The 24,501-nt window shown below is 38.2% G+C and overlaps 8 protein-coding genes across 10 annotated transcripts; 4 read left to right on the top strand and 4 right to left on the bottom strand.

The window, feature by feature from the left end:
* The first annotated feature begins 18 nt into the window (after nt 1-18).
* Sugb (Sugar baby) lies at nt 19-4,842 on the top strand. Its single transcript, XM_066282017.1, has 8 exons — nt 19-387; nt 1,307-1,477; nt 1,532-1,713; nt 1,774-2,176; nt 2,233-2,420; nt 2,475-2,936; nt 2,998-3,166; nt 3,729-4,842. The coding sequence occupies exons 1-8, from the start codon at nt 318-320 to the stop codon at nt 3,827-3,829; spliced, it is 1,746 nt and encodes a 581-aa protein (XP_066138114.1). The 5' UTR covers nt 19-317; the 3' UTR covers nt 3,830-4,842.
* Nucleotides 4,843-5,053: 211 nt separating this feature from the next.
* CSN3 (COP9 signalosome subunit 3) lies at nt 5,054-6,880 on the bottom strand. The gene is made up of 8 exons (XM_066282029.1): nt 6,715-6,880; nt 6,420-6,662; nt 6,146-6,366; nt 5,877-6,092; nt 5,685-5,825; nt 5,464-5,634; nt 5,241-5,411; nt 5,054-5,191 (listed from the first exon to the last, which is right to left on the bottom strand). Exons 1-8 carry the CDS (start codon nt 6,767-6,769, stop codon nt 5,114-5,116), a joined length of 1,296 nt encoding a protein of 431 aa, XP_066138126.1. The 5' UTR covers nt 6,770-6,880; the 3' UTR covers nt 5,054-5,113.
* Nucleotides 6,881-7,039: 159 nt separating this feature from the next.
* Nucleotides 7,040-8,851, top strand: LOC136339080 (uncharacterized). Of its 2 annotated transcripts, XM_066282036.1 has the most exons (6): nt 7,042-7,476; nt 7,526-7,557; nt 7,627-7,672; nt 7,743-7,831; nt 7,886-8,044; nt 8,097-8,851. In XM_066282036.1, exons 1-6 carry the CDS (start codon nt 7,363-7,365, stop codon nt 8,362-8,364), a joined length of 708 nt encoding a protein of 235 aa, XP_066138133.1. In that variant the 5' UTR covers nt 7,042-7,362; the 3' UTR covers nt 8,365-8,851. The 2 variants fall into 2 exon arrangements, with proteins under 2 accessions (XP_066138134.1, XP_066138133.1); XM_066282037.1 differs by lacking the exon at nt 7,743-7,831 and having other exon boundaries at nt 7,040-7,476; nt 7,875-8,044.
* LOC136339081 (EEF1A lysine methyltransferase 1) lies at nt 8,840-9,850 on the bottom strand. Its single transcript, XM_066282038.1, has 4 exons — nt 9,642-9,850; nt 9,410-9,560; nt 9,048-9,257; nt 8,840-8,994 (listed from the first exon to the last, which is right to left on the bottom strand). Exons 1-4 carry the CDS (start codon nt 9,786-9,788, stop codon nt 8,858-8,860), a joined length of 645 nt encoding a protein of 214 aa, XP_066138135.1. The 5' UTR covers nt 9,789-9,850; the 3' UTR covers nt 8,840-8,857.
* Nucleotides 9,851-10,009: 159 nt separating this feature from the next.
* On the top strand, nt 10,010-14,285 carry LOC136339068 (lipid scramblase CLPTM1L). Its single transcript, XM_066282023.1, has 8 exons — nt 10,010-10,348; nt 10,406-10,554; nt 10,610-10,763; nt 12,883-13,201; nt 13,256-13,444; nt 13,497-13,699; nt 13,762-14,013; nt 14,066-14,285. Exons 1-8 carry the CDS (start codon nt 10,095-10,097, stop codon nt 14,142-14,144), a joined length of 1,599 nt encoding a protein of 532 aa, XP_066138120.1. The 5' UTR covers nt 10,010-10,094; the 3' UTR covers nt 14,145-14,285.
* On the bottom strand, nt 10,747-12,725 carry LOC136339072 (DDB1- and CUL4-associated factor 10 homolog). Its single transcript, XM_066282025.1, has one exon. It carries the CDS (start codon nt 12,445-12,447, stop codon nt 10,891-10,893), a length of 1,557 nt encoding a protein of 518 aa, XP_066138122.1. The 5' UTR covers nt 12,448-12,725; the 3' UTR covers nt 10,747-10,890.
* Nucleotides 14,275-16,965, bottom strand: Ent3 (equilibrative nucleoside transporter 3). Of its 2 annotated transcripts, none has more exons than XM_066282021.1 (9): nt 16,607-16,965; nt 16,398-16,552; nt 16,222-16,350; nt 15,827-16,128; nt 15,577-15,769; nt 15,315-15,522; nt 14,971-15,191; nt 14,795-14,916; nt 14,275-14,733 (listed from the first exon to the last, which is right to left on the bottom strand). In XM_066282021.1, the coding sequence occupies exons 1-9, from the start codon at nt 16,798-16,800 to the stop codon at nt 14,689-14,691; spliced, it is 1,569 nt and encodes a 522-aa protein (XP_066138118.1). In that variant the 5' UTR covers nt 16,801-16,965; the 3' UTR covers nt 14,275-14,688. The 2 variants fall into 2 exon arrangements, with proteins under 2 accessions (XP_066138118.1, XP_066138117.1); XM_066282020.1 differs by having other exon boundaries at nt 14,275-14,743; nt 16,607-16,963.
* Nucleotides 16,966-17,462: 497 nt separating this feature from the next.
* On the top strand, nt 17,463-21,444 carry LOC136339139 (E3 ubiquitin-protein ligase ZNRF1). Its single transcript, XM_066282142.1, has 5 exons — nt 17,463-17,981; nt 18,577-18,812; nt 20,314-20,409; nt 20,492-20,597; nt 20,712-21,444. Exons 1-5 carry the CDS (start codon nt 17,833-17,835, stop codon nt 20,767-20,769), a joined length of 645 nt encoding a protein of 214 aa, XP_066138239.1. The 5' UTR covers nt 17,463-17,832; the 3' UTR covers nt 20,770-21,444.
* The last annotated feature ends 3,057 nt before the right edge of the window (nt 21,445-24,501 follow it).

Here is a 24,501-nt window from a genome sequence, read left to right as displayed (position 1 = left end):
TTGTATTTTTGACAGTGACAAATATAATTTTTCAGTGAAGGGAGAGGGATTAATTGTTGTAATAACCTCAAATAAATATTCAATCCTCCACAATTTTCAGGATAGTCCAATTAATCTCGCATCACCGACGTTGACACGTGTGGGGCACACAACCAGAATACGCGTCATTACAACTACTTATTCAAACAAACATATTTTTAAAATGTGCATTACGTAAGTAGCGCTAAACGCAAGAAGTACTCTAGTGTAAAGAGGGCTCTTTTGAACAAGAATCCGCTCGTATTTCGGATATATAAGTGCCTTCATTTCGTCAAATTATGAAGATGAAATTTAAGGTGAATAAGGCATTGTTACCAATGAAGACTCATTACTTCTTGTGGAATGCTGGTAAGTCTTATTATAAGTTATAAAAACATGGTGAGTGAAGGATAGTAGTGCCAAGCCGATTTAGAAATACTTAGAGAGTTTTTTTTAACGATAATTAAACTATCTAATCCGAAAGTGAGCTATGTTAATCAGCTAGCTGAAAAAACTCCCAAGAAAGTTGTACAGCAATTGCAATTTTTTTTCAAAAAAAACATTGATAAGTTGGTGCACAGCAAAATATTTCTTGCTTAAATGAATTTCTGTTCTGTATATGTGACTAAGCTTCTTATTAAATATTCTTTTCAGCCCTATTCAACTGTTGCACTGATTTTATTGATTAGATTCATTTATTATCTAAAACACCTACCACATCAATTCCTTTAACTAACAATTGGGTTAATGAACATTTAATTGAACAATAGTTTATAAAACACCATAAATACCAAATAACATGGCTATGCATCAATTAAATTCTTATTCAAATTGCCAGTAATAATTGGTCTATCAAATGTATTAATCAGTGATTCTCAGACACGAATCAGCAGATTGATTCTGAAGGTTGAAGCAAAAAGTTATAGGAAGATTGATAATTTGATTATTACTGCCTTACTGGGTTTGTAGTAGATACTAACCATAAATAAAATTCTCCAATAGGGTAAAACATCAGTAATTATTTTTTAGTATTGTTAGATAATATATGTGCTTACCTCACTAATTATTGTGCATATCATAAAATCTGAAAAGCCAGGGTTTGCGATTATAAAAATAGTCTGATTTCCACATCCTTTTCAATTTTATTATCACTGAGTTACTAGTCATGATTAGCTGTATAAAACTGCTCAAAACTGTTTAAGACTGCCTTGCTTTAATGAATTCAAAATACCCAAAGATTACCAGTATAATTTGCATTTAACTATACAAGCATGAAAATATGTTTAAGGCACTGGTCCTGTCACTCCTTACCTCTCTACCTACAGCAGGCAACTGGGATTCTCAAGCACAATAGTAGGAGTAATCTATACCATATTGCCCATAAGTGGCATGATAGCCAAGCCGTTTGCCGGAGCAATAGCTGACCGGTTTCATTGTCAAAAATACATTTTCCTATTCAGTAAGCCTTGCCCATAGAGTGGATATTACTAACTCTTAACAACCGATTCTTTAGCCCAGTTATTAACAGCAGTAGCTTTCATAAGCATCCTCTATTCACCCAAGATAGGCATGCGGGAGACTGCGGACTTCAGCTGCGTTTTTCAGAACGTCTCCTTACAAAATATTAAGGAGGTGACCATAAACAGTGAGGTGTTTGATAGAATTCATAATCAGAATATTGACATTGATTGCCAGGTATTATTATCACCACTAGACATAGCATTATACAGTCTTACTAAATCAAGGATATTTCAGTTGACCTGCCCCTTGTCCAGTAATGATTTAGAGGTCTTATGTGCTGATTGGCAGCTGTCCCAGTACTGTGGTAATAACGCGACAAGTGAAATCATATTCACAGCCCAAATGCCACTTAATCAGACCCAACTCCTTGATTCTATTATGGTGTTCAGAATAGCCAATATCAAGGGGGAGAACCAGGTTTTCAATCCACAGTGCAATATGCGGAACATCACCAGTAGATGTGCGGTCCAATGTAATCATGAAGATGTTGATAATTTATTGGAAAATAACCAGATTGAAGATGAGAGGTCTTATCGGACCTATCAGTTCTGGGTGTTCCTAGTTCTGATGATTACGGGGTGGGTAGGGCAGGCGGTTAACGTGAGCATCTCAGATGCCATCTGCTTCGAGATGTTGGGTGAGTGATGATATTTTTTCTCTGACACTCCTCATAAGTGTCAATTTCTCCTCAAGGGGATAAACCCAACAGGTACGGCTACCAAAGGATGTACGGGGCTCTTGGCTGGGGCATTCTCACTTTAATTGCCGGGATTCTCGTGGACGTCGCAAGTGTGGGCAAAACCTACCAAGACTATACAATCTGTTTCTACTTGGGAGCCTCGTTCCTGATCATCGATTTCCTCGCCTCGTGCAGGCTGAAGGTGACTTCCGCCAGCATTTTACATATCGCAAAATTAATACTAATGTGATCAAAGTACGCTCAAACCAAACTGTCAAGCAACATAACCAGGGACATAGGCAAACTGCTGGTTAACATCAGGGTGCTAGTGTTTCTGGTTTGGTGTGTGGCGGTGGGAATGTGCACCGGCCTCATGTGGAACTTCTTCTTATGGCTTGTGGAGGATTTGGGAAATGCGCGAAATGACCCCCGGGTCCAGACTCTGAAGGGCATTCTCATGGGCGTACAGTGCTTGGGAGGCGAGTTGCCCTTCTTCTTTCTATCAGGAAAAATCTTGAAGAAAATCGGACACGTCAATGCTATGAGCTTGGTTCTCTTAACTTTGGGCGTACGATTTATCTTGTACTCAGTAATCGAGAATCCCTGGTACTTTATACCCATCGAGTGTAGTAACGGACTGACATACGGGGTGTTTTACGCTTGCATGGCTTCCTACGCTAGTATCATCGCTCCGATTGGGACTGAAGCCACAATGCAGGTGTATTGCCGCGAAACTGCTCATCAATCAAATAATTATTATAATTATTTTATTCATTCAGGGCGTGGTGGGTGCAGTATTTGAGGGCATAGGTGCGTCTATAGGCAGTTTATGTGGTGGGTACGCTATAAGCAGTGTGGACGGAACCCTGACTTTCCGCTACTTTGGATTTGGTGCCCTCGGCATTTGTGCGTTGCATGTGATAGTGCAATGGCTGCTCAGATCTGCAGGTAATAAGCATCTTCTGAGCATGACAAAATGTCCACTGAATTGATCTCTGCGTTCGCCAATGAAGAGTAATATTTAAGATGGAGCGGGCAGTAGATAAGTGGTTTGCATTTATTTATAAAGTATTATGTATAATAATGTTCAAGTCTATTTTAATTTAAAGTATTCTACGTTTACTTTATTATAAAGGTGTCTGCTATTTCTGCTTGTTTTGCACCGATTCCTAACGAAATGCCGGATGTCTCTTTGCTCGGTTGAACTGGGTCTTCCATAACCTCGGAAATCTCATTTGTTTCTTTAATTTGTTGTCTCACTTTTACACCTGTGACACATCGCAAATCAAACAAAGAGACTGGAAGAAGTTGGTTATTTTGTCGCACTTTTTAGATGTCTGATAACCATGTGTTCATATATACAAATACTTTTAATTGTATTAAATTATAATTTAAAAAATGTCAAAATTTACTGAATTGCGCAGCTTCTTTTTTTTTCAAACCACTTTTCACAACAGTCGAATTGTAAAATAACACACACTAATCTCTACTCATCTAACACCTTTAACAGATGGATCATCGCCGGTGGTGGATAAGAAACACGCGTTCCAAAAAGTCCGCCTTGAGGACCAGAAAGAACTCACCTCGATCGGTCCACTCATCTCCAGATAGCATCTCGATAGCCACGTAATAACTGTCTCCAGATTGTAGTTTTATAGCTGCTAGGGTGTGTTTCCTCCTAATTCTATGGATAGTATTATTAGGAGGCTACAACCCTCTATAGTGATATTGAAATTATTCCTCGAAGGTTGAATCAGATCCGAATCTCAATGTTTTTTTTTGTTTATGTTGTGTTACTAAGATACGCCAGGTGTAGGGGGAGACAAAATAAAAGGCAAAACTACTTTGGCTTTATTACGTATTAACAAGCACTTAATCAGTTGGGAAACAGATGAATGTTCCTTACCCAGAGAGTACAGGGTTCCACGAGATTTGGATAGGATTTTTACCACTTTTTAATTATTTATAGTATTTATTTTATATATAATAGAATGCGTTTTATTTTACCAAAGCTAGACTCTTACAGAAACATCAGTCCCCTATCGTTGTGAAAACGAGACTGAAACAGAGTTTTTTTTTAAGTCATTTAATACATTAAAGTAGATAAGAAATAAAGTTACTTAATCCTAGTAAAAGTTCCTTTATATTGTTTACCTAGGTACAAAGTTCGGTTAATTAGCAAAACTACAAAAGAAAATGTGTGACTTACGTTCGTTTCAGCAATGAATTGACAACTAAGTAATTAAACTGATATGATGATGTACCTATCGCATATATTACCCTTCGTCTAAGCTTATATAATTAACTGGGTTCTGTACCAATTGTTACAATAAGTAATTGAAGGTATTAAAAAGTACTGTATTAATTTTATGACAAGAATGGAATTTATGAGATTTTATTGCATCAGGGCGAAACAAAGACAATTTTTATTCTGGGAAGGCATTAGTGTATCTAGGCTGATTAAGGTCAAATGTTTGAATGACACTTTAGTTCATAATCCGCATCAATATTGACTTTTCTAGCTCGTGATAATTTTATAAAAAAGAATTGTTTATGGCTTTACATCCAGTGTAAGAAATTTCGAAATGTTTTCCAAACAAATTAATATATTGTTTGTCTAAAAACTTCGCTTTTTCTTGTTAGTACCAATTTTCATCGTATGCTTTGAACGCAACTAATTTTTTGACGAGTAATGAATGCAAATCTGTGACTTAAAAGGTTTGTTTTCATCAATTCTTTTGCCCTTATCGTCGAATTCCTCCGGTTATTTTCCTTCCTTTTAATATTGCTAATGCCCGTGAAGGATTGAGGAGTCAATAAAGAACAACATCAACATTAGTGAAACTTCATATATTTATTTTATTAAAAAAAAAAGAACACACTGAACATTAAATTCTACATGGCATAGGTGCTCTTCGATGGCTGCTCTTCCTCTTGCAATCCTGCTGATTTCTTCACATATTGCGGATTTACCTAAAACCAACCCATTTGACATCATCTGCCATGTTTTAAGCTCCCTCACCTGTATCTCTTCGTCCATTGCCAAAATCCTGTTATTAAATTCCATCCATAGCATCAGTTCATCTTCCAACGATTTAAGCACTCCGGGACCACTATACTTATTTGGCTCATCACTGAAGACCACCATCCCATCTTTCTGGTTAATCATAGCGTAAATCTGACGATCTTCAATCTAAGCCCATGTTAATTAACTATAATTCAGCAATAAGCAGATCTAAACCAACCATGTTTAAAATGTGTTTTTCTGCATCGGAGGGGCTGGGCAACCCCACTCGACTAGCCACATCAGACAAGCTTAGGGTAAGAAAGGTTTTAGTGAGCCGTTGTATGTTTTTCTTGTACAGAACTGAAGAGACCTGCTTCACTAACCCCATGTTGTGGTCTCTTGTGAAAACCTGATGTAAATAAGCTTATAAATGAACTAACTTGCAAATTAAAATTGTACCTCGCTGTGTCTGGTAATAATGGCACTCAATTCGGCTGAATTGTTAGTGATGAAAGCACTGGTCAGATCATTATAAGGCTGTGATAGTGGTTTAATGAACCTCATGACAACTTTAGAGGAAGACTTTGGGATTTGTTGCACCTAGCAAAAATAGGTATTATAGATTTGTTAAATTTACCAGTTGATCCATACTTTCCCATGAAGCAACAGAGAGACCAATATGAACTTCTTATAGGCTTCAAGCATTATGTGAGAGACTGCATGTGCAGGTGTAGTAAGAGCTACCTCAAAAAAATACAGTGCCCTATCCAGATTTCTTAAGGCTAAGTATATTTTGCCTCCATAATAGTAATATAGCAAGAAGTACTTGGCATCAAATTGGGGACTATTTGCATTAGTGTTACTGACCTATTTGATGTTTATTTAATATTTTAATTAATATTTCAGTTAAAACAACTAACCTCTTGGCAGACACTAACAATATCAACGTCTAGAATTTGCAGAGCCGGCTTGAAGCACTTGGCCAAGAGGCACAACTGGCACAAATCAGCATGAATTGATGTCAGCTGGTTGTCTGACAAATAATTCAGTCTAATAATCGCTTGTTTCAGTAAACTAATGCCTTTAATTGGGGACTTCTGCTCCACCAAATAGTTTGTAAACCGATGGCAGAAATCTGCAACTAAATTACAGAGTTTCATAAGTTTGTTTTAAGAATTGCCACAGCAAACCTACACAGATCTGGAGCGATTCTCACTTGATCGACGCTGCAATTAAGAATGAACTCTTGAGCTTGTATGAACAGGTTATCAGGCAACGAAGCATTAGGATTACTGAATTTTGCCCACAGCACTGCAAGTACCCCCAAAGAGTGCTGTTGAACGTCTAGCGTTTCGAGAACGTTGTCTAGATGTTGAACATTTTTAACAAGCACATCGCTGGTCTTTATGATCACATCATATAGCTCTCGAAAGCTGCCTGAAAGTGGAGGTGTCAGAAAGCCCCAGGTTAACCTCAAATTTGCACTTACCGTGAAGGGACAAGTTCCGAACAGAGTTTACAAACTGTTCTAAGGCGGATGCCATAATATCATAGGGTGAAATCAAATTTATTAACGAAAATGTTTTAATTAGTTAATTAATTGTTGTTGATTATTTTTTTATCACTTTTGGTTTCTTTTTCGAATTGTCAATAAAGTCAAATTTAGTTTTTCAAAAACCACTTTCATTTACCTGTGAAATTGACGGTCACGTGATGGGGTATGGAATTCTTAATATAAGGTCAGGCGGGCACTATTATTTATTGAAACAAAAGAGAAGCCAGAACACAATTATACTGAACAGACATCTATTGCAACTTTTACGAACAAGTTAGTGCCACTGTCAGCCCGACATTTTTATATTATTTGCAAACAAAACCAACCAAAATAAACCCACCTTGAAATTGAATAAAAGTTGTAGCTATTACGTTATATCACCGAACAAACTGCACTACTTATTTACAGGCATATTTTCTCTAGTCACATAACTACTCTATTCGGCAAAATGATCATATTTTATCAAACGCTGGCTAGTTCCACATCCCAATTGCTCCCCTGCAAGTAATCACGGATTTTCCGGACTGCCCGGCCCCAAATGGGGGTTAACCTGAACGCAGTCCATCCTGGACTGCCAAAACTATGGGAAATTGTTGCAGTGCTTGTTGGCCGATGTGTGGAAATCATGAAGCCTTGTGCAATTTCAAGATTTGGTCCTCAAACTCTCGAAGTGATTTTTCTTTCCTTGTTGAAGAGGTAGTATCTTGCTTTTTATGTATTTAGTTCTGGACTTTTCTACTTTCAGAGACCGGATGTGCAAGAAACTGCAGCTAGAAGGTAAGTTGCAATAAACTCAAACAATAGACAGTATAATATAATGTGTGTATTCATTCCTGTGCACTCTAGAGGCATCATGGCGAGAATTTTCCGAAAACGGAGAAGTAAACAAAAGGTAAATTCTCATGGAAGACAGTTTTTTTACATTGCACACAGCACCAGAAGCTCAGATATTTATCTTCCAGCTGGGCTCAGCTGGGATTATGCAAGGCCTAATAAGACCCCAGCTTTCTTACCATCGACTTCCTGAATCACAACGAGTTTCACCTCAGAGGTAAAACCAAAAAACAAAAATCTGTATTTCAATTAACTTTCAGATGCTTCACAGTTCCTATATCAAAAAAGATATACAGATGCAATGTTTGGATGCCCGGGCACTTTTAAACCGAACTAGCATTTCAACCCCAGACATTTCATTAGATTTGGAGTGGGAGCATGAAACATTGCCTGTTTCTTCCATAATACATGACCCCTCAGCCAGTTCATGGTGCGTTTACACCACATTTCTCTGGTTGGTGATGATAGTAATTTACAAATAGGGTTACTTCCCAATATCCCTGGGAGGGGCCTGATGTAAATCAAAGCATTCTTGGAGTTAACAACACCACGGAATCTGATTGCTCGCGCGTCTCTTCTTCGGCCAATAGCCTTGAATGGGACAGTGTGCATAACTCCATTCATTCAGAAGTAGATGTGGATATGGACACCCAATTTTTGCTAAATGAGATTGATCGACTAACATTACAGGCATTAAATGAAACAGGAATTGTGGTTGAGGATGTGGGCTACTTTGATGAAGCCCTATAGTTGATTCTGTGGTTAAGTGTATACTTCGATAAAACTGTAAAATAAATAATTGTAAAGAGGAGTCTATTTTTGGAGAATATGATTTGCTAGATTATTGCACCCAGTGTAGTTGTTGTGTTTACACCAATAGTATATTATTTGTTGTTAGTGGTAAGGTACTGCTGTGTGATCAGAAGCATTGATACTCAAATTCCTTGGAGATAATTTTTTTATTATATTAATGTGGCAGAACTCACATGTTTATACATTACTATAGCAATAATATATCAGAGTTTATGAGTGTTAAATTTAGGGGACCAAATTCTTTGGTTTCACTGTACCTACAAAGAAAGCAAACATTTCAATTTTATGTAGGAAGAGAATGGTTAGAAGTGTATTAATGAACGTTAGAATGTGCAATAGAATTAAGCCACTGTTCATGATTATCCCATCACTTTGCATGACATATCACTACTAAAGGAAATAAAACACAGTGTTACACAAGAAATATCACTCATTTATTTTCTCTTTCCTTCTCATGGAAATTTGTAAAACACCAAAATTCATTGGCTAAATTATTCCTATGTTTAGGTTTGAAATTTATTTCCTGAAGATCTAGCAACTTATGAGCTAACTCCGCCATTACTGCTCCTAAAATTGGAAATTAAATCCATCTCTCCATGAACAACAACAGTTGAATGAACCTGTGCATAGAATGATTTTCTCTTTAGAGAGATATTTAATGGTTACAGCAATTTTCGTTAAACACTCGTGGGACAAAAATGGTGGATCTGCTAATACTATATCATAGTAATTGCTCCTGTCTCTAGGTATGCTTAGTGGGGACTTATAATCATAGAATATGAAGTCTGATCCAAAAGCGGCAAATCTCTTATCATATTCAAATAGAGTCACTGCAATATATTAAATTATGCATCTTAGGAACATGAACTTTTCACTGCAACCTGAATCATAAATAACACAACTCATGATCAGAGTCTAGTTTAAAATTGTTATATGGTCAAATGTTCATGTCTCTACAAAGCTTAATGTTAGGTCATTTTACCTTCAGCACTGGGGCCTGCCTTCCTTTTCATCTCTTGAAAGATTGTGGGACAAGAAACCAAGGCAATCTTTGCATTGAGCCCTACAGTGCCAAGAGCAATTTGCACTAACCTCTCAATGGTGCTGTCGTCATACCAAAATTGACTGAGTTGCTGCAATTGTGAGGCGTTGAGGACTATCCAATTTTAAAGGGGGATCCATTGAGGGAGCCCAAACGGTGGAGCAATATTTACCCAGTCTTCTTCAAAGACCCCCTCATGGATATCATTGATTTGTTTCTCTTTTAATTCACGTTCTTCTTGCTCTTGATAGAACTCTTGTAAGGCGGCGAATGTAGCTGCGGACAGTTGAGGAACATCGGAGTCTTTATCTACAGACATTGGGTCCGTTTTCACAATTTTGCTAATGTTAAATCTAACCTATAAATAAATTTTTGGGTGTGAATTTAGCGCCACCTTACTACACATACATATCTGATCTGGAAATAGTTCTCACTCACTCTAACATGTTAAAAGATCTATTTAAAAGTGAAATAAAACTGTTCATTGTCCCGGCTAAGAATGATAATTAACTGTCACATCAAAACATCAATACCAACACATAAACAAACCATTTGACGTGTCTTTTTTTTTTTAATAATCAGGGCTCCATTGACCGGTGCTCCCTTCTACTTTTCCTAACTTAAAATGAGATCTATTTTAACCGTTATCGGGTGCATAGTTTTCGTCTTCATAGTGGGCAGGTCCATTTGGGGCATTTACTCGATCTGGCAGGCCCCAAAGTGCAATCCCCTACTAATAGAAGAACGGTGCTACCATTCCTTTTTAAATGACAACCCCTCCTTGGACCTACTAGTATACCTTAGTGACAATTCCAAGACTGGCAAATTCAACTTATCATTGTGGCTTCAGGAGTTTGACTATAGAAATCAATTAGAAAAGTGAGAGCTTCTGCTCAAAAACAAATACATAATCCTGTTATTATTAAACAATTTAAGGGTTATCACCATTAGTATTCCTAAAACTGTACGTCAAAATGGCACCTTATTTGTGCATACTCTCATCATTCCGAGCAAACATACCTCAAAATATCCAAATAAAGCATTCCAAAGACTTTTAGGGCTAGAAGATGTAACATATATTAAAGGTTAGCTTTTAAGGGGTGTATAATTCGTGTGGTGTCAGTGCCATTTGGTTTCTAGGTCGCCTGACTAAGTATGCAATTCCTCAAAGTGCCACTTTTAATCTATTGAAGGAGGAGAGCTCCTTGAGAAAAAAAGAGCTAAGGCCAGTTTCTCATTTGAGGAGCAGGTATTGCTTAATAATGTGCACTGAAGAGTTGCATTTACCGCATGGGTAAGAAAATGATTTATTACAAATTTCTTATATCATACTTCCTTCTTATACCTTATCAATAATTGTTACACTTACAGCAATAATACCCTTCAATACAATAATATACAACAATATTGAAGATCCTAATCTATAACACTGGTTGGTGCCATTTAATCTCACTCCCTAAACAGCCAGTCACAAGCTGGAAATGCATTGGGTTAAATTTACAGGATACTACAACATCTCTGTGGTAATTGTTTGTTTCTAATATGGTCTCTAGTGGTCGAGCACTTTCTGGGACACATTCAGACAATTCCTGGCAGTTTCGGCTGAAGGCTAAAAGTCTTATTCCAGTTTCATAAGGGGAACAAATCACCCTACCATCAGGGGAAAAAGAAAGAACTTTGATGAAGCCTTTGGCTACATTTTTCTCTTTAATGTAATGTGTGAGTCTGCTCAAGTTTTTTACTAGCTTGTTACGTTCATGTTGGTGCTGCTTAAAATAGGCTTCATTGGAGGCTTTCATGCCTATCAAGCCACTGTTAGTAATAGCCATTTCTGCTTGGTGAGGCCGCCACTCTGTGCTGTCATTCATGTATTCTTCCAAGGTAATGTTACCCATCCACAAGTCAGTTGGTCGGGAATTTGGCAACTCTTCATCATCACTTGTTTCATTCTCTTCACTAATATCACACTCTTCAACATATTCATAAGCTTCCTCATATTCTTTTGCATCTCTCTCTTGAATATCGTGAACTGCAGTCCACTCTTCATCAATTTCCCTGTTGATGTTTCTACTCACAGCACACCAGCCATAGGGGTGGATTTGTAAGGAAGAAATACATTCTGCTTCATTTGGAAAATCGTCAATAAATTCTATTCGATTCCTTTTTTGTTTTTGACTAAATAAATAATTGTAACTCACAACTACTGGGAATGCTTGATGGCTTTTTTGCATCAGTCTGTAGAGACCTGGTCTGAATGAGCGCAAGTCTGTCGCCAAATTCAATAAATTGAGATCATGTATGATTATCATGTAGCCAGATGTGGTTGAAATTATCATTTTCTTGCTATCTGGAGTCAACTTCATCCTCATTAGTCCCTTCATTAAGAACACTTTGTCAAAAAGCATACCATTTTCAGAGTTTTCTTTTAAGTTCCAGGAGTAAATAGTACCATCAAATGCTGAGGTCACCATTACTTGATCTTGCTCTGACCATTCTATGTTTTTTACCCAACTCCTGTGCCCATGCAAAGTCTTTAAGCAGTTATTCAAATTTCTTATATCCCACAGTTTGATCAGAGTGTCATCTGACCCAGTAGCAAATGTCTTTTCATTTAAAAATTTTATACAATTCACACACTTCAGATGGGCATTTTCGATGGTTTTAATTCGTTTTTGGTTCCCGGAATCATGCAGGAGCACTTGCTTGGCCTCGCAGGCTGCAGCTAACAGCCTTCCATCGAGGTTGAATTCCAAATTGAATATTCCCCCTTGATATTGGTCAAACGTAGAACTCCTGCAACTCTGGCGAACATCGAACGAATTGTAAATGCTACTTATTAGGGTATCTGTGGATCCGAGGGGGGTCTTGAGTCCTAAAGATCTGCGGGTGATTATGTCAGGGACATGGGCGTACTGGGGCAGCTCTGATGATTTTTTTTTCAGTGCGGAAAGCAGCAACTCGGGGCTGAAAGAACTCATATTGGGGATTGATCTTGCATTACGGATTGAATGAAAAAACGTGTGATTTATAGTTTTTGGATTTTAAAGGGGCAACTTGACTTTGGTCATACCGTTCGGCTGGATTTCTGTGAAAAGTTATTGAGCCGGCTGTTCGAATTCTGGGGTTAGGTCGGAGACCGATTATTTGATTAATTGAAATATTTCAGTTTGTTTTGAGATTAAAATAGTGTTTAGAAAAGAATATGAATCATTAACGCTTGGAAGGAAGTAGTGGCTTGTATTAAATATAAGTTGATAAAAACTAGGAATTTGCATTATTGGATCGCTTTACCGGAGCTTTAACAACGTTGAATTCAGCGTTTTTAATGAGTACTATTCAAGACCTCTACAATTGTCACATTATTTAAAATCCACAGTTTAACTGCATGCTGCATTTAAATATTGTAATTGCAGTGACATTCCATATGAAATCGGCAGACTGCTACGCATAAACCCAAAAATGCAGTTCCTGCCCCTGGCCAGCCAAGATTTCCTCAATATGCGACTTAAAGATTTAGTTGAAGTGACCCCAGATAGCGAGTCTATGAACTTTACTTTCATCTACACCCCTATCTCCTTAGGCAAAAATAGGTTCTGTCTGCAAATGGAAGAGACCATAAGGGAGTTCGTCCATCTAGGTTTTACTGAAAAGGACTTGGATGAAGTCAAGGGGGTGTTCGGAGATACCAACTTGTACTTGCTATGCGCAACTATGGCCATTGGCAGTATCCATGTGGGTAATTTACTTGTGATCGTACCTCATATATTCATAAAAATAATCTTGCAGTTGCTGCTCGATTTCCTGTCATTCAAAAATGATGTCAGCTTTTGGAAATCTCAAAAATCCATGGCAGGCTTGTCCACCAGAACGGTTTTGTGGCGAGCGTTCTCTCAACTGGTAGTTTTCTTATTTCTCTTAGATGAAGGGACGTCCTTGTTGGTGTTAGTTCCTGCTGGAGTTGCCGCTTTAATCGAGGTGTAGTTTGCACTGATGGACTTACCTGTATTTTTTGACATTAAGCTTTCAGGTTTGGAAAGTAACGAAAGTCTGTAAAACCAACATGAAAATTTCGTGGAAGGGGGTGGCATTTCAACGTGACAGCACAGAATCGGCTGCTGAGGCTGAAACTCGGAAGTACGACGAAGAGTGCATGAATTATTTAAGCTACTTGTTGTATCCTTTATGCTTAGCCGCAGCTTTCTATTCCCTTCTTTACCAACCGCATAAAAGGTAACAGTTTTTTACGCTATGCCTAAAAGGTATTTTTCTGCATTAAGCATATCTTATTTCAGCTGGTATTCTTGGACGATCAACAGTTTGGTCAACGGCGTATACGCCTTCGGCTTCCTCTTCATGCTACCTCAGTTGTTCATTAACTATAGACTGAAGTCTGTGGCTGCCCTGCCGTGGAGGGCTTTCACTTACAGGGCTTTCAACACGTTCATCGACGACATTTTCGCTTTTATTATCACAATGCCCACAGCTCATCGTGTGGCTTGTTTGAGGGATGACGTAGTGTTCTTGGTTTATTTGTATCAAAGATGGTAAGTAACTGAAATGCATCTGCATACAGAGAACTGCAGCAGTGTTCTCTAGGTTGTATCCCGTGGATGTTTCTCGTACTGACGAGGGAGGTGGAGAAGTAGCTTTAGAAGGGAAACAGAAACAGGAATGAAGAAGTTTTGTTAATATTGAAATTATTGATACGTTGTTTTATTTATTTATATTTTTAATGCTGCTGCTTTTTATGGGTATAGAACGTAATGTTTCTGAGGGTCCTAGTATTGCGAATAAATAAATGTGGATTTTCATTAAACGAGTGTTTTTTACGTATTTAGTTGTTACAACAAGGTTAAATGTAATTGATATATGCGCACATCATAATTTATTACGTACATACTTATCTATGTGTATGCTAATAGATCGCCATATTTAAGTAGTGTTTCTATAAAAAGATATGGGTTAAGCTTTGGTCTGGATTTATCCAAATTGATACTACTAGATGAAGACAATTATCTCAGTGCATCTTTTTCCTCATTGGCTTAACCCAAGTTTCAGCACCATCAGTCGATATCTAACATTCAATTACAAAACTATAGAAGAACCAATCAACAAGCATTTCCTATCTTAAATCAGACTGGTTTGCGTATCATTACTGGCGTCGATGAAGGTGCCTGCACTCGTTGAAGGCTGTATCGTAGACCAAAACAAGTGAGTGGTCAGTGAGTTCTCATATACCTTGGAGGCAGTAGTGGTAAAAGCGTCTGGAACAGGCTGAAAATTACACTTTTACCTCAATGGCTCATTACTGCATTTGCCATTTACCAGGTTGTAAGGCGCAATCGCACAGGGATGGTCGTCAACCGGCCCCAACCCCTTCTCTATGGAATAAGCCACCAATGAGCCTGCAGCTAGTCCGAACATGTACATCAGCGTCATCATGTTTCCTGTATGCAGTTTATTATAGTTAATCTCGTGTTAATGGGACCAATTTCTTTAACCTGTTAATTCCCGGTGTCTGTCGTCGACTTTGGTGGGCGCCTGAATCATGGGCACGCTTCCCAATATGCCGTTGGTTAGCCCCAATATGATCGAATATATAAAGGCGGTGATTTCTGTTGAAAATTTAGGACTACGTCTGGGGGCCACGCACATTATCATTAAAGGAATCAAAATTAGCCTCATTATTGAACATTTCACTAAACGAGAGCCGGTCCAGTATCTAAATATAACAGTTCATTTGATAGCATTCAACATTAAATCCGGCAACCTGATTTGATTCAAATACGGTTACTCAAAACCTGCAATTTTAAATCAATATCATTGTAGTAGAGCTGATACGCACCTGGCACCACTAGCGATCATTTTTCCAATTAAATCCGAAGCATTGAAGAGAGCCATCATTAAAATAGGCATCCAGCTGCCCAATGTGCAGCTTACAATTTCCGAGGCCACTCCTGGGTAAATGCAAAGCGTGGCGAAATATACTAGACATATCGACAACATGTAAGGGTAAGTGGCTTTGGTCACTTCCCATCGAGCCTGGATCCCTCCTGCACGACATTCACCTTTTTAGGAATTAACTATAAATATTAAACAGTTCATACGTTTCAAAGCAGTAATTCCTACTCCAGTAGTACTGGCACTATGTCTGCCTCTCACCACCACATCCTCCACTTTGTAAGTGGGCACTGGGGCCGATGGTTCGTAGGCAGGGTTGGCAAAACTAAGCTGGTTTCCCGATGGAGGTGGACTTGTCTGGATCTTCAAAATTCCATATTGAGAGTCGTTAGTTTCAATCTGTAAATTATGCTGAAACAGTAACAGCAATATCATTTCATGTAATAATAAACGTACTAATCCCGCATCTTCTGTGGGTTCCAAAGTGATATGCGTCTTGGCCCTCTCACAGAGAGCAATATAGAACTGTATGAAATCGGATCTCTTTATTAAGTGGTACATGGCAAAACATGTGAGCACCGTGGAAACTGACACCGTGAAGAAATAGACGGTGCTACCCCTCAACTCATTTACTATTAGTTTCGTTATTACTCGGACAATCGAAGTGAACACTCCTGAGGTACTTTCACCTACCATCACCGCTTGCGTGTACTTGGGGGGCAACATGCTGGTGTAGCCGTAGAAGCTCGATTGTTGGACTGAAACGAGGATTTTTATATTTATTAGCTCTCTTACAGGAACATTTTCTACAGAATGTAGCTACATGTAGTAACCAATTTTTAAAATCCAACCTGTACATCCTACTGAGACTACAGCCACTGCTGCCAAGTTTACAGTGTATGAAGTGGTAGTACCCCATGCTTCCCACCAAATCTCGCATACCACCACGAATATAAGGGTAATAAAAGACATTATATACCCTGCAATATAATCATAAGAGAGGGTTGCTTGGAAGGACATTTATTACCAAAATTTATTCTCGAATTTAGGGTAAACGTCTCCACTAAGAGGTTATTTGTTAGAACTGTGAGGAGGGCCACCACAATATATACCAGCGACATGTCGAAAACTATAAGAGTGGCGGGGTAACGGACTTTAAAGTAGTCCATAGCCATTATAAAGCTGCAAAATGCAGTACGTGTGATACGGAGATATTCAGGATATGCATCAATTTACCTGTTGTATGGCAGCAAAAACCCCATCCCCCCTAGCACAAAAGACAAATAGATGACGTTAAAGGAATCTACCGGGGGAGAGATATTGCCATAAGCAGCCCGGGCGTTGGAGAACCCATCGCTCTGGCGCTTTCTGGTTCTGCCCACCAATTTGGAGTAGCCATGGGCGTCTTGGCTGATGGTGTCTTCCACCATTTCCAGATGAATTTTTCCAATCTACCGAATCATTGCCACTTTAATGCGCTCATATTGTCGTTGAGATTTTAGTTAGATTCAGGAAGTCGTACATGTTTATGTCGCGTTACAATGAACCAGGAATATTAGCCCTTCTGACGTCAAATAAACCGGGGGGATCGATCGTGCGAATGCGCACAATAAAGCCAAAAGTTTTTAGAGATGGCGGTTCGAAAATGGTTGAATTTTTTGTATTTTTTTAAGCTTGTTTGAATTAAGTTTTATTAAGATTTTCATTGTTTTATGCAATGGACCTGGTGCGCCTAAAAGTGAGAAAGATTTCATTGATTCTGGACTGAAGAGGTCGATAAAAGAGTCGTCTATTTTTGTGTTTTTTTGACTTCAGTGTATTTTAGATTCGAGAGAGCACAATAAATAATTATTTTAAAAAAATTATTAATTTAGCGGCAATTTCAAAGCATTGTTGTTACTTACGGCAACCAGTTATACGCTTTCACCAGTTTGCTCCATCTATGACTAGTAGCTCCAATTATAGATCTGACGTAAGCGTTATATGGGTAGAGCATCATTATCCTTTTTTGTTTCATATCCGTCCCAGAGAAGACAGAGCTACATTTATTGGTTATGAAATTCCCTTAATGTCGCTACACATTGACAGTTGATCATAAGATGTCAGTCGGTTTGAATTTGCAGTGTGACGCAGATCATGTCAACTTTATTAGTTTTTTTCCATTTTTCCATTAAAAAATCTCATTACCGTCCCCCGACAAGCGCTAAATTGCCAATTACAAATTCCTCGTAACCTCCCCTTAAAAAAAATTGCGCCCTCAAGTTCTTTATTGTGCTTAAAAACAAGTCTTGAACAGCGGTCTCTATGTGTGAGGATATGGCCCCGGTACCACAATGGTTGTTTTGCGTTTCCGCGAGAAAACAGCGTAGCGAGAACAATAAAATGTAACAAAATTATTCCAGACCTTTCCCCTTAATTTAATAATAGACCAGCACCTTGAACAAGTGGTGTAAACTCTTACAATGGGGGCTAAACTGAGCACCACAACTGAGGGGTCACAGAGCCCCAGAACTAGGGCTTTTTCGACCAGCAGCAGCACTGAGGTGGTTACTAACCCGGGATTTAGGTTTATGCGTTCTTTGGGTATGGAGAATGACAGACAAAGGGCCAGGTAAGGTTTTTGCTACATTTTCGATAGATTTGGAAGTGCACTCAAGTCTTGAAGCCAGCCCTGGTGCCACTGGATGTCGGAATTTGACCTATGCATAAATAATGCTTCCAATTGTATTTTGAATTTAAGTAAGCAATTGTGCAACAGAGCACAAGTGTACCTTTAATGCTTATGCCCAATTCTTCAATCAAAGTGCAAGGTCAGTTTGACTGAACTGTGTGGACCAGATAATTTCTTGAGTTTTCCTGCAAGAATGTCAAACTATAGATATTTCCCTACTGTTCCCATAAACAGAATCATTACATGTAGTTTTCCCTGGCAAAGTTTATTTTTGTTACCAGTCTGCACAAAGAGCAGATCAGCCAAGTAAAGAAAATAAACTAGCGCTTTAAATTGATTTCAAGGCTGCAGGCTGCAACTTGTTTATACAGGGTGGTCATTACTCAGGTCATTGCCATCAAGACTCATTGTTTCACATATGTAGCTCAAAAGAAAAACTTCAAAAAACAGGGCTTCTGCAAGAAGGCTTATCAAATAGATCCTTCAGAACCGCTAACACTGTCTCTCAACTTTGATTGACAAAAATCCTTTTCAGGTCTTTGTCCAGTGTTCCAGACTTGCATGGAAGCTCGGCGTCTGAATCCCACCATGCAGAGAATGGGGGTCCCAATTTGGGAGAGGCTTCGATGGCTGGAAGTCCTGGAGCAGATACAGACAGCAGCGTAGGAGAAGATGGGGCCCATGGGGGTCTGATTGGGCATGCCGCCGCTGCAGCTCTCACTAGGGTCTATGCAGCTCACTCTTTGCCTGGACACATATGGAGCTTAAATGGTGAGTAGGAGAAATTTATTTATGGCGACAATTAAGTAATAAATAATAATGTTTTGGGTGCGATCCAATTTTACTAGTCCATAGCGGCAATTTTGCGATAAATGTTGTTAAGTGTCCCAATGCGGCACATTTGATGCTGCTTATCGAAGTGTCAATGGCACGAAATTGTTAGTCCTAGACCCCTTAAGGCGGATCTTCAAAATAGATCATACCTTGTGTTTTTACCATTCAGTTGTGCATTGTTTTGTTGGGGAGGATGCTTAAATCACTTACACTCTAGAACCGTTTATCTTTCGAACGATCGTGGAGGTTTCTTGAACTCGTTGACGTCGCAGAGTGTGACTTGATAATTAATTTAATTAAATTATTAAAATTATCGCGTGTGTATTGAAATATCAAGTTTAAGCTCAGAACAGGTTTTTCAGTGTCGCACAAGGTGAAATATTCCTCTAAGGAATATAGCATTTCTCTCAGTGGTACAAAGCGACAAAACCAAAATGGGTCTTAGTTTTTCTCACCATCATGGTAACCACCACCATGGATTTAAGCAGAAACGCAACGATGTGGACAATAACCACCTTTGGGGCCAGGAATTGGTGATTAACGAAAGAGGTATAGTAAAGCGTCGCTCCTGTGCAAAGAAGTATCTTATTTCAGTGATTCACATTATTTAATTTATATTTCCAGTTACCCCTTAAACATACGACGTGACAAGCGAGCTTTAAATTCGTTCTAGAAATTCTTATCGGTTTGTTTTTGGAATGAAAATATTTGTTTCGGATAACAATTATTATTTTTATTTCGTCCAAATGCAGCGTTTTATTGTCGTCATGTTTTGCGCCTAATTTTGCTTTTGAGGGCACGTTTTTTGAAGAGAAATATGGTGATTATGAAAATTGAACGCAAAATAATGTGGAAGGTCCCGTTTCAGCTATGTAATTACCACCGAAGTTTGTAATTCCGTTGCCCCCGTAGACGGCCTAGCGTCGGCGTAGCCGGGACGTCGGCGTCGAAGCCCGCCATTTCAAGCGTCGCTGTTGGTGCCTAGTGTCTCGGAAACTGTTGCATCCGGCCTTTCTCTCATTATTTTCGTCGCCTGTTTTTCTCTCGAATTTCCAGGTGATATTATGCGGATTATCAATTTATTTTAAACGCGATGGGAGTCACCATAGGGTCGTGTTTACCAGAAGAGGACCCCGACACTGGTAGCAGTTTTCACCGCATGCTCTATGGTAACTTATTTATTTTCGTTTGTTAAAAATTTAAAATTAACGGACCCTGATATGAGTTGATTGTAATGCATTGCGGTTAACATATTGTGGGTGATATATGAAGGAATTATTGATGGATAAAAATCGAAATGTGTCATTAGAAAAATAGTTGCGTGGTGAAGCTAGCAAGGTCACGGCTACTAATCACCTAGAAACCGGGGATGTAGTAGAACTGTTTTTGTAAGATAATATTATGGTTCGCCCTCAATGAATCAATGCTTTTTTTGCAGGTATTAAATGCCCGGTATGTAGCAAATTCGTCGTTCCAGATGACATTGAATGCCATCTAGTAATGTGCCTCACAAAACCCCGCCTTTCATACAACGGTAAGTAATAGTTTGTATCTTTCATCAATTTCAGTGAATCTTGACAAACTAATGAACAGAATTTTTCAAAATACTCTTGTAGAAGACGTGTTGACGGACGACAAAGGCGAGTGCGTGATTTGCCTGGAGGAGCTCAGTCAAGGTGACATTATTGCCAGGTTGCCATGCCTTTGTATATATCATAAATCGTACGTAGATTTATCAAATTAACAAAGTGCAGATAACTTTACCTGAGAGTTGCGAGTCCTAATAAAGTTATCTCCAGACTTTGATTTTTCACATACTAAATTTGAGTATTTTAGGTGTATAGACCAATGGTTCGAGGTGAACAGATCTTGCCCAGAACATCCGGGAGACTAGCAACAGAATCTTAAAGTTTGAGGATGAAAATTTGTAAATTAATTGTACATAATATCGCGGTGAATGGTAATAGGACGATGTTACAATGGAAAGAGACTGCAGTAATTGTGAAGATTTATTGATGATAACTATTAAGCGTAGGTGCGTTTTCGTTTTAAAAGTATTGACTATAGTGATTTCTTGGACAGTGTCAGTCAGTGTTACTACCAGCTCCGTAATAAGCTTCCACTAGGAGATTACCGGCAAAACCTCGTTTCTTTCTGTTCAATCGTTACACATCCTGTATGTAAACAAGTGTGTAAAGCTAGGATTTAAATATTAAAAATGAAAACTTGTTTATGTTTTAACTATGGAAATTCTGCTAAAGGAATTTATCTTTGCTTCTCACTTGAGACTCCTGCATGCGTTTTCTAACCTGCACAGCGAGAAGCAAATCAAATTCCTTTTCGGTGCTCCTTGAAACTTGTTATTTTCGAGGTATTATAATTGATGGCTGTTTTGTTTTAACGGTAAGGACTAAGTTAGAGGGTTCTACACGGTGACTTGGAAGTTTTACGTCTTTCGTTGCCTACTTCTACGGTGGTGCCATATTTTATATTATGAAATGTTATACTATCCTTTAGAATGTATAATATAGTCACTAGGTTATTGAAAAAAAGTGATACGTTTACAATATTGTGAGCTTTATTTTTACCTGTGAAAATTGATTCCTGAGCGGCGCCATCACTTGGCAAATCGTGCAAGTGAGGAAAGATAATCGATAATAATGTGAATGAAGTCTGGTATTTTCGCTACTGCACACGAGGGCGACTCGCAATCTACGAAATTTGTCATTTTTACGCTAGCTGTATAATTATAGAATTGTTGATAACTCATGGAAAAATTATTCCAGCAGCGTCGGTCTCAGTTAGCTTGGATAGGATTTCAAATTGGCTGACAAACTGAAAAGCCAACATTAATTTTTTTTTCATTTTGTACTAAACTAAAAACTTAATATTTTGTATAAATAAACTTTCTTTTTGCATCAATGTTATTGTCGAGCTATGACTCAAATAAAATAGTAATTACTATGTAGCATGTAGCCATCGTTTTCTGGCACATGCTCGTAAACTAAGCAAAAAGACAACTGTATTTGTATCTTCTTGTAATTGTATCTGCGGTGAAACTTATACGTTAAAAGAAGATTGCTTTGTGCTGTGGAGTATGTAGTGCTAAATCTGTTTGACAGTGGCACAATGGTGGAAAATGAGAGTTTTAATAGTATAAACAACAATGTTTCCGACAATTCATTGTAATCATGTGCAAACTATAGAGATTGGTGATCTTGAAAATAATTGGAGATGTGACGATGATACTCTGTTATTTATAGATTCTACTGTAAACCCTTGTACATATACCCTACTTAAGAAGTTCTAACATTTTCGTCATACTGCCTTATTTCCACCTACACTTACATATAAACATGTTATCGAATTAATCGCGTTTGAGCAGTTTGAGCTCCTCTCTATGTAACCTTAGCACTTTTCCTCTATATAACATGAACTGTGCTCAGGTGTTCTTAGCACGGAGACAGCTTATGTTTCCGGGTAAATTGGATCTGCTCCGGAAGATATTAGGTCTGAAACAAGAACGGTTTAGGTCTTTTTTTTGAAAATGTATGATTTTTCCCTTGTCGGCCATAAAAGTAAAGGCAAAAATAAATAAGTGTATAGGAAAACATCCAGTGCCGGACTTTAATACGCTGTTGAGCCTTAATGGACCCGGAGAATTCGGTCGATTTAACTGCTTTTAAGCCGATTTTAAAATGCACATTTTATATTTCGCTCGCAGAGATGGCCCTCATCGTGAAGCCTCAAGATGTTTTAGTTCTTATTTTTATTTTGAACTCTTTGCCATCCATTTCCCCTTTTTGAGAATTGCTTAAATTGCGCACTAGAGGATTTTTAAAGTATAATTTGCCGGACGTGGATCTGGCTATTTACCTACCAACGAATTGAAAATTTAACTTTTTGCGTTCCTAATAATTCGCAGAATAAAAGCGCAAATGGGTGGAGAATGGGCAATATCTCAAAAATGTTATCACCTAAAAAAACATCAATATTGGCAAGGGTCTTAAATAAAAACACACGTCTTGTGGTGTCTCATATTTTCTGTATATTACTGGATATTGCCCGCCCCCGAGTCTTGCTTTTCCAATCGAAAAGTTCTACTGAAATACGAGTGCCAATATCCAAGAAGCAAATAATAACACTGTATATACCTATATGTCTGGAATGCAGTATAATAGGAGAATTTACCTCTGACTGAAATTCTTTAACTTCTTTTGGAAGCGCATAAAATTCCTTTGATATCTCAGAGTCGAATCTAAGCCGCATACGACTTCCGCGGAAGTTGGAATTGGCACCGGAGGCGGCCGATAAGTAAGACGTGAATTTTCGGACCTCCATTGAGGGTCAGTATGATCACATAAATTTTATGTTTAATGCTTCAGTTCATCCCATTTATTTCGTGGCTTTCCTAGCTCATGAGAAAAATCAATATAGAGGGATAAGATTAAATGCTCTAAAGAACACATTCATATATTCAAAGTTATGTGTTTCTATGGTGATTTCCATTAAAGTCAAGAAAGGTTGACTTAGGTGAGCCACAATCCGAGATTGAAAGGTAATGGCAGCTCCCGGCAATTACTCATAATGGAATTGAGAGAGAGGAAGCACTTAGATTAATGAAGGAGCCACTTTTTAATATCGGGATTATTTGGCACTTTACGTAAAGCGTTTCTATTGAAATTTGATTTATCGATTTATTCTTATTAAAAATCTCCATCTGGGATGCCTTTCTTAGGCCTGAAAGACTGGAGGTTTCAGTTTTAAGCTTTTTTATGAATAAAAAATGATTTCATTATTGCAAAGAACATGTTCCTAGCGAGTGAAACTCATAATTGTATTAATTTTTTGTATGTGAATGATTAACATACTGAGTTGGTTTCAAACTAGCGTATCTGCTTTTGTCAATAAAAACGCGTTGTTTGTTGCCTAAACAGGGATGGTGAATGCATCGCTTAGGAAGTTTTTGCCCTCCTTCCTCTCATGCATTGGAGTTTGGTAAATTCCTACGAGGCCGCAGCCTTGGAAATGTTACGAAAATGCAGAAAAGTAAGTAGTTTTTCTTGCCGAATATTTTCACATCATTTGATAAAACATACCCAATTCGAATACAAAATACCAGGTATACCGGTATGAGGTGAGCGTCAGGATATAAATGTCTCGATATAGGGCATTTGTTGTAAACAAACCTTTTTTGTTGTTTGCTTGGGTGGTGTGCAAACTGACAAACATATTTAATACAAATCAAGTCCTTGAACAAATAACAATATATTATTTCATTGTGCTAAAAATGTCGAATTTTGTACCACAAAATGATGATTTGCGGAAAACATTAAGTTTTTGCTTTCATTTGAAGAAAAGTGCTGCAGAGTCGCATCAAATGCTTGTCGAGGCACATAGTGATTATGCTTTGTCAGAAGCAACATGCAGAAGATGGTTTCAACGATTCAGAAATAACAATTTTTATGTGCAAAATGAAGAACGTGGCAGACCAAAAAAGTTTGAAGACGCCGAACTGCAGTCAATATTGGATGAAAAAGACACTTTAAGTCAAAAGCAAATGGCAGAAATGTTAAATGTTGCACAACAAACAATTTCTGATCGTTTAAAAGCATGTGGAAAAGAT

Source organism: Euwallacea fornicatus, chromosome 5, assembly GCF_040115645.1.
Source record: "Euwallacea fornicatus isolate EFF26 chromosome 5, ASM4011564v1, whole genome shotgun sequence".
Taxonomy (NCBI): Eukaryota; Metazoa; Arthropoda; class Insecta; order Coleoptera; family Curculionidae; genus Euwallacea; species Euwallacea fornicatus.
The sequence above is the reverse complement of the archived record's forward strand: the minus strand, read 5'-3'. Positions and strand labels throughout refer to the sequence as shown.

Excerpts from the sequence above, each read along its gene's own strand:
- Sugb (XM_066282017.1), top strand. The coding sequence starts at position 318 with ATGAAGATGAAATTTAAGGTGAATAAGGCATTGTTACCAATGAAGACT. Across the intron at positions 1,714-1,773 it reads ATATTGACATTGATTGCCAG|TTGACCTGCCCCTTGTCCAG; the intron begins GTATTATTATCA and ends AGGATATTTCAG. Across the intron at positions 2,937-2,997 it reads GGACTGAAGCCACAATGCAG|GGCGTGGTGGGTGCAGTATT; the intron begins GTGTATTGCCGC and ends TTATTCATTCAG.
- CSN3 (XM_066282029.1), bottom strand. The coding sequence starts at position 6,769 with ATGGCATCCGCCTTAGAACAGTTTGTAAACTCTGTTCGGAACTTGTCC. Across the intron at positions 6,663-6,714 it reads TCGGAACTTGTCCCTTCACG|GCAGCTTTCGAGAGCTATAT; the intron begins GTAAGTGCAAAT and ends CTCCACTTTCAG. Across the intron at positions 6,367-6,419 it reads GAGAATCGCTCCAGATCTGT|TTGCAGATTTCTGCCATCGG; the intron begins GTAGGTTTGCTG and ends TCTGTAATTTAG.
- LOC136339080 (XM_066282036.1), top strand. The coding sequence starts at position 7,363 with ATGGGAAATTGTTGCAGTGCTTGTTGGCCGATGTGTGGAAATCATGAA. Across the intron at positions 7,477-7,525 it reads TTTCTTTCCTTGTTGAAGAG|AGACCGGATGTGCAAGAAAC; the intron begins GTAGTATCTTGC and ends TTCTACTTTCAG. Across the intron at positions 7,673-7,742 it reads AACGGAGAAGTAAACAAAAG|CTGGGCTCAGCTGGGATTAT; the intron begins GTAAATTCTCAT and ends TTTATCTTCCAG.
- LOC136339081 (XM_066282038.1), bottom strand. The coding sequence starts at position 9,788 with ATGTCTGTAGATAAAGACTCCGATGTTCCTCAACTGTCCGCAGCTACA. Across the intron at positions 9,561-9,641 it reads GGGTCTTTGAAGAAGACTGG|CAACTCAGTCAATTTTGGTA; the intron begins GTAAATATTGCT and ends TCACAATTGCAG. Across the intron at positions 8,995-9,047 it reads GAAAATCATTCTATGCACAG|GAGCAGTAATGGCGGAGTTA; the intron begins GTTCATTCAACT and ends TTCCAATTTTAG.
- LOC136339068 (XM_066282023.1), top strand. The coding sequence starts at position 10,095 with ATGAGATCTATTTTAACCGTTATCGGGTGCATAGTTTTCGTCTTCATA. Across the intron at positions 10,349-10,405 it reads TATAGAAATCAATTAGAAAA|GGTTATCACCATTAGTATTC; the intron begins GTGAGAGCTTCT and ends AAACAATTTAAG. Across the intron at positions 10,555-10,609 it reads AGATGTAACATATATTAAAG|GTCGCCTGACTAAGTATGCA; the intron begins GTTAGCTTTTAA and ends TTTGGTTTCTAG.
- LOC136339072 (XM_066282025.1), bottom strand. The coding sequence starts at position 12,447 with ATGAGTTCTTTCAGCCCCGAGTTGCTGCTTTCCGCACTGAAAAAAAAA.
- Ent3 (XM_066282020.1), bottom strand. The coding sequence starts at position 16,800 with ATGGTGGAAGACACCATCAGCCAAGACGCCCATGGCTACTCCAAATTG. Across the intron at positions 16,129-16,221 it reads AGTCTCAGTAGGATGTACAG|TCCAACAATCGAGCTTCTAC; the intron begins GTTGGATTTTAA and ends TCCTCGTTTCAG. Across the intron at positions 14,744-14,794 it reads CGATTGCGCCTTACAACCTG|CCTGTTCCAGACGCTTTTAC; the intron begins GTAAATGGCAAA and ends TGTAATTTTCAG.
- LOC136339139 (XM_066282142.1), top strand. The coding sequence starts at position 17,833 with ATGGGGGCTAAACTGAGCACCACAACTGAGGGGTCACAGAGCCCCAGA. Across the intron at positions 20,410-20,491 it reads ACCCCGCCTTTCATACAACG|AAGACGTGTTGACGGACGAC; the intron begins GTAAGTAATAGT and ends ATACTCTTGTAG. Across the intron at positions 20,598-20,711 it reads CTTTGTATATATCATAAATC|GTGTATAGACCAATGGTTCG; the intron begins GTACGTAGATTT and ends TGAGTATTTTAG.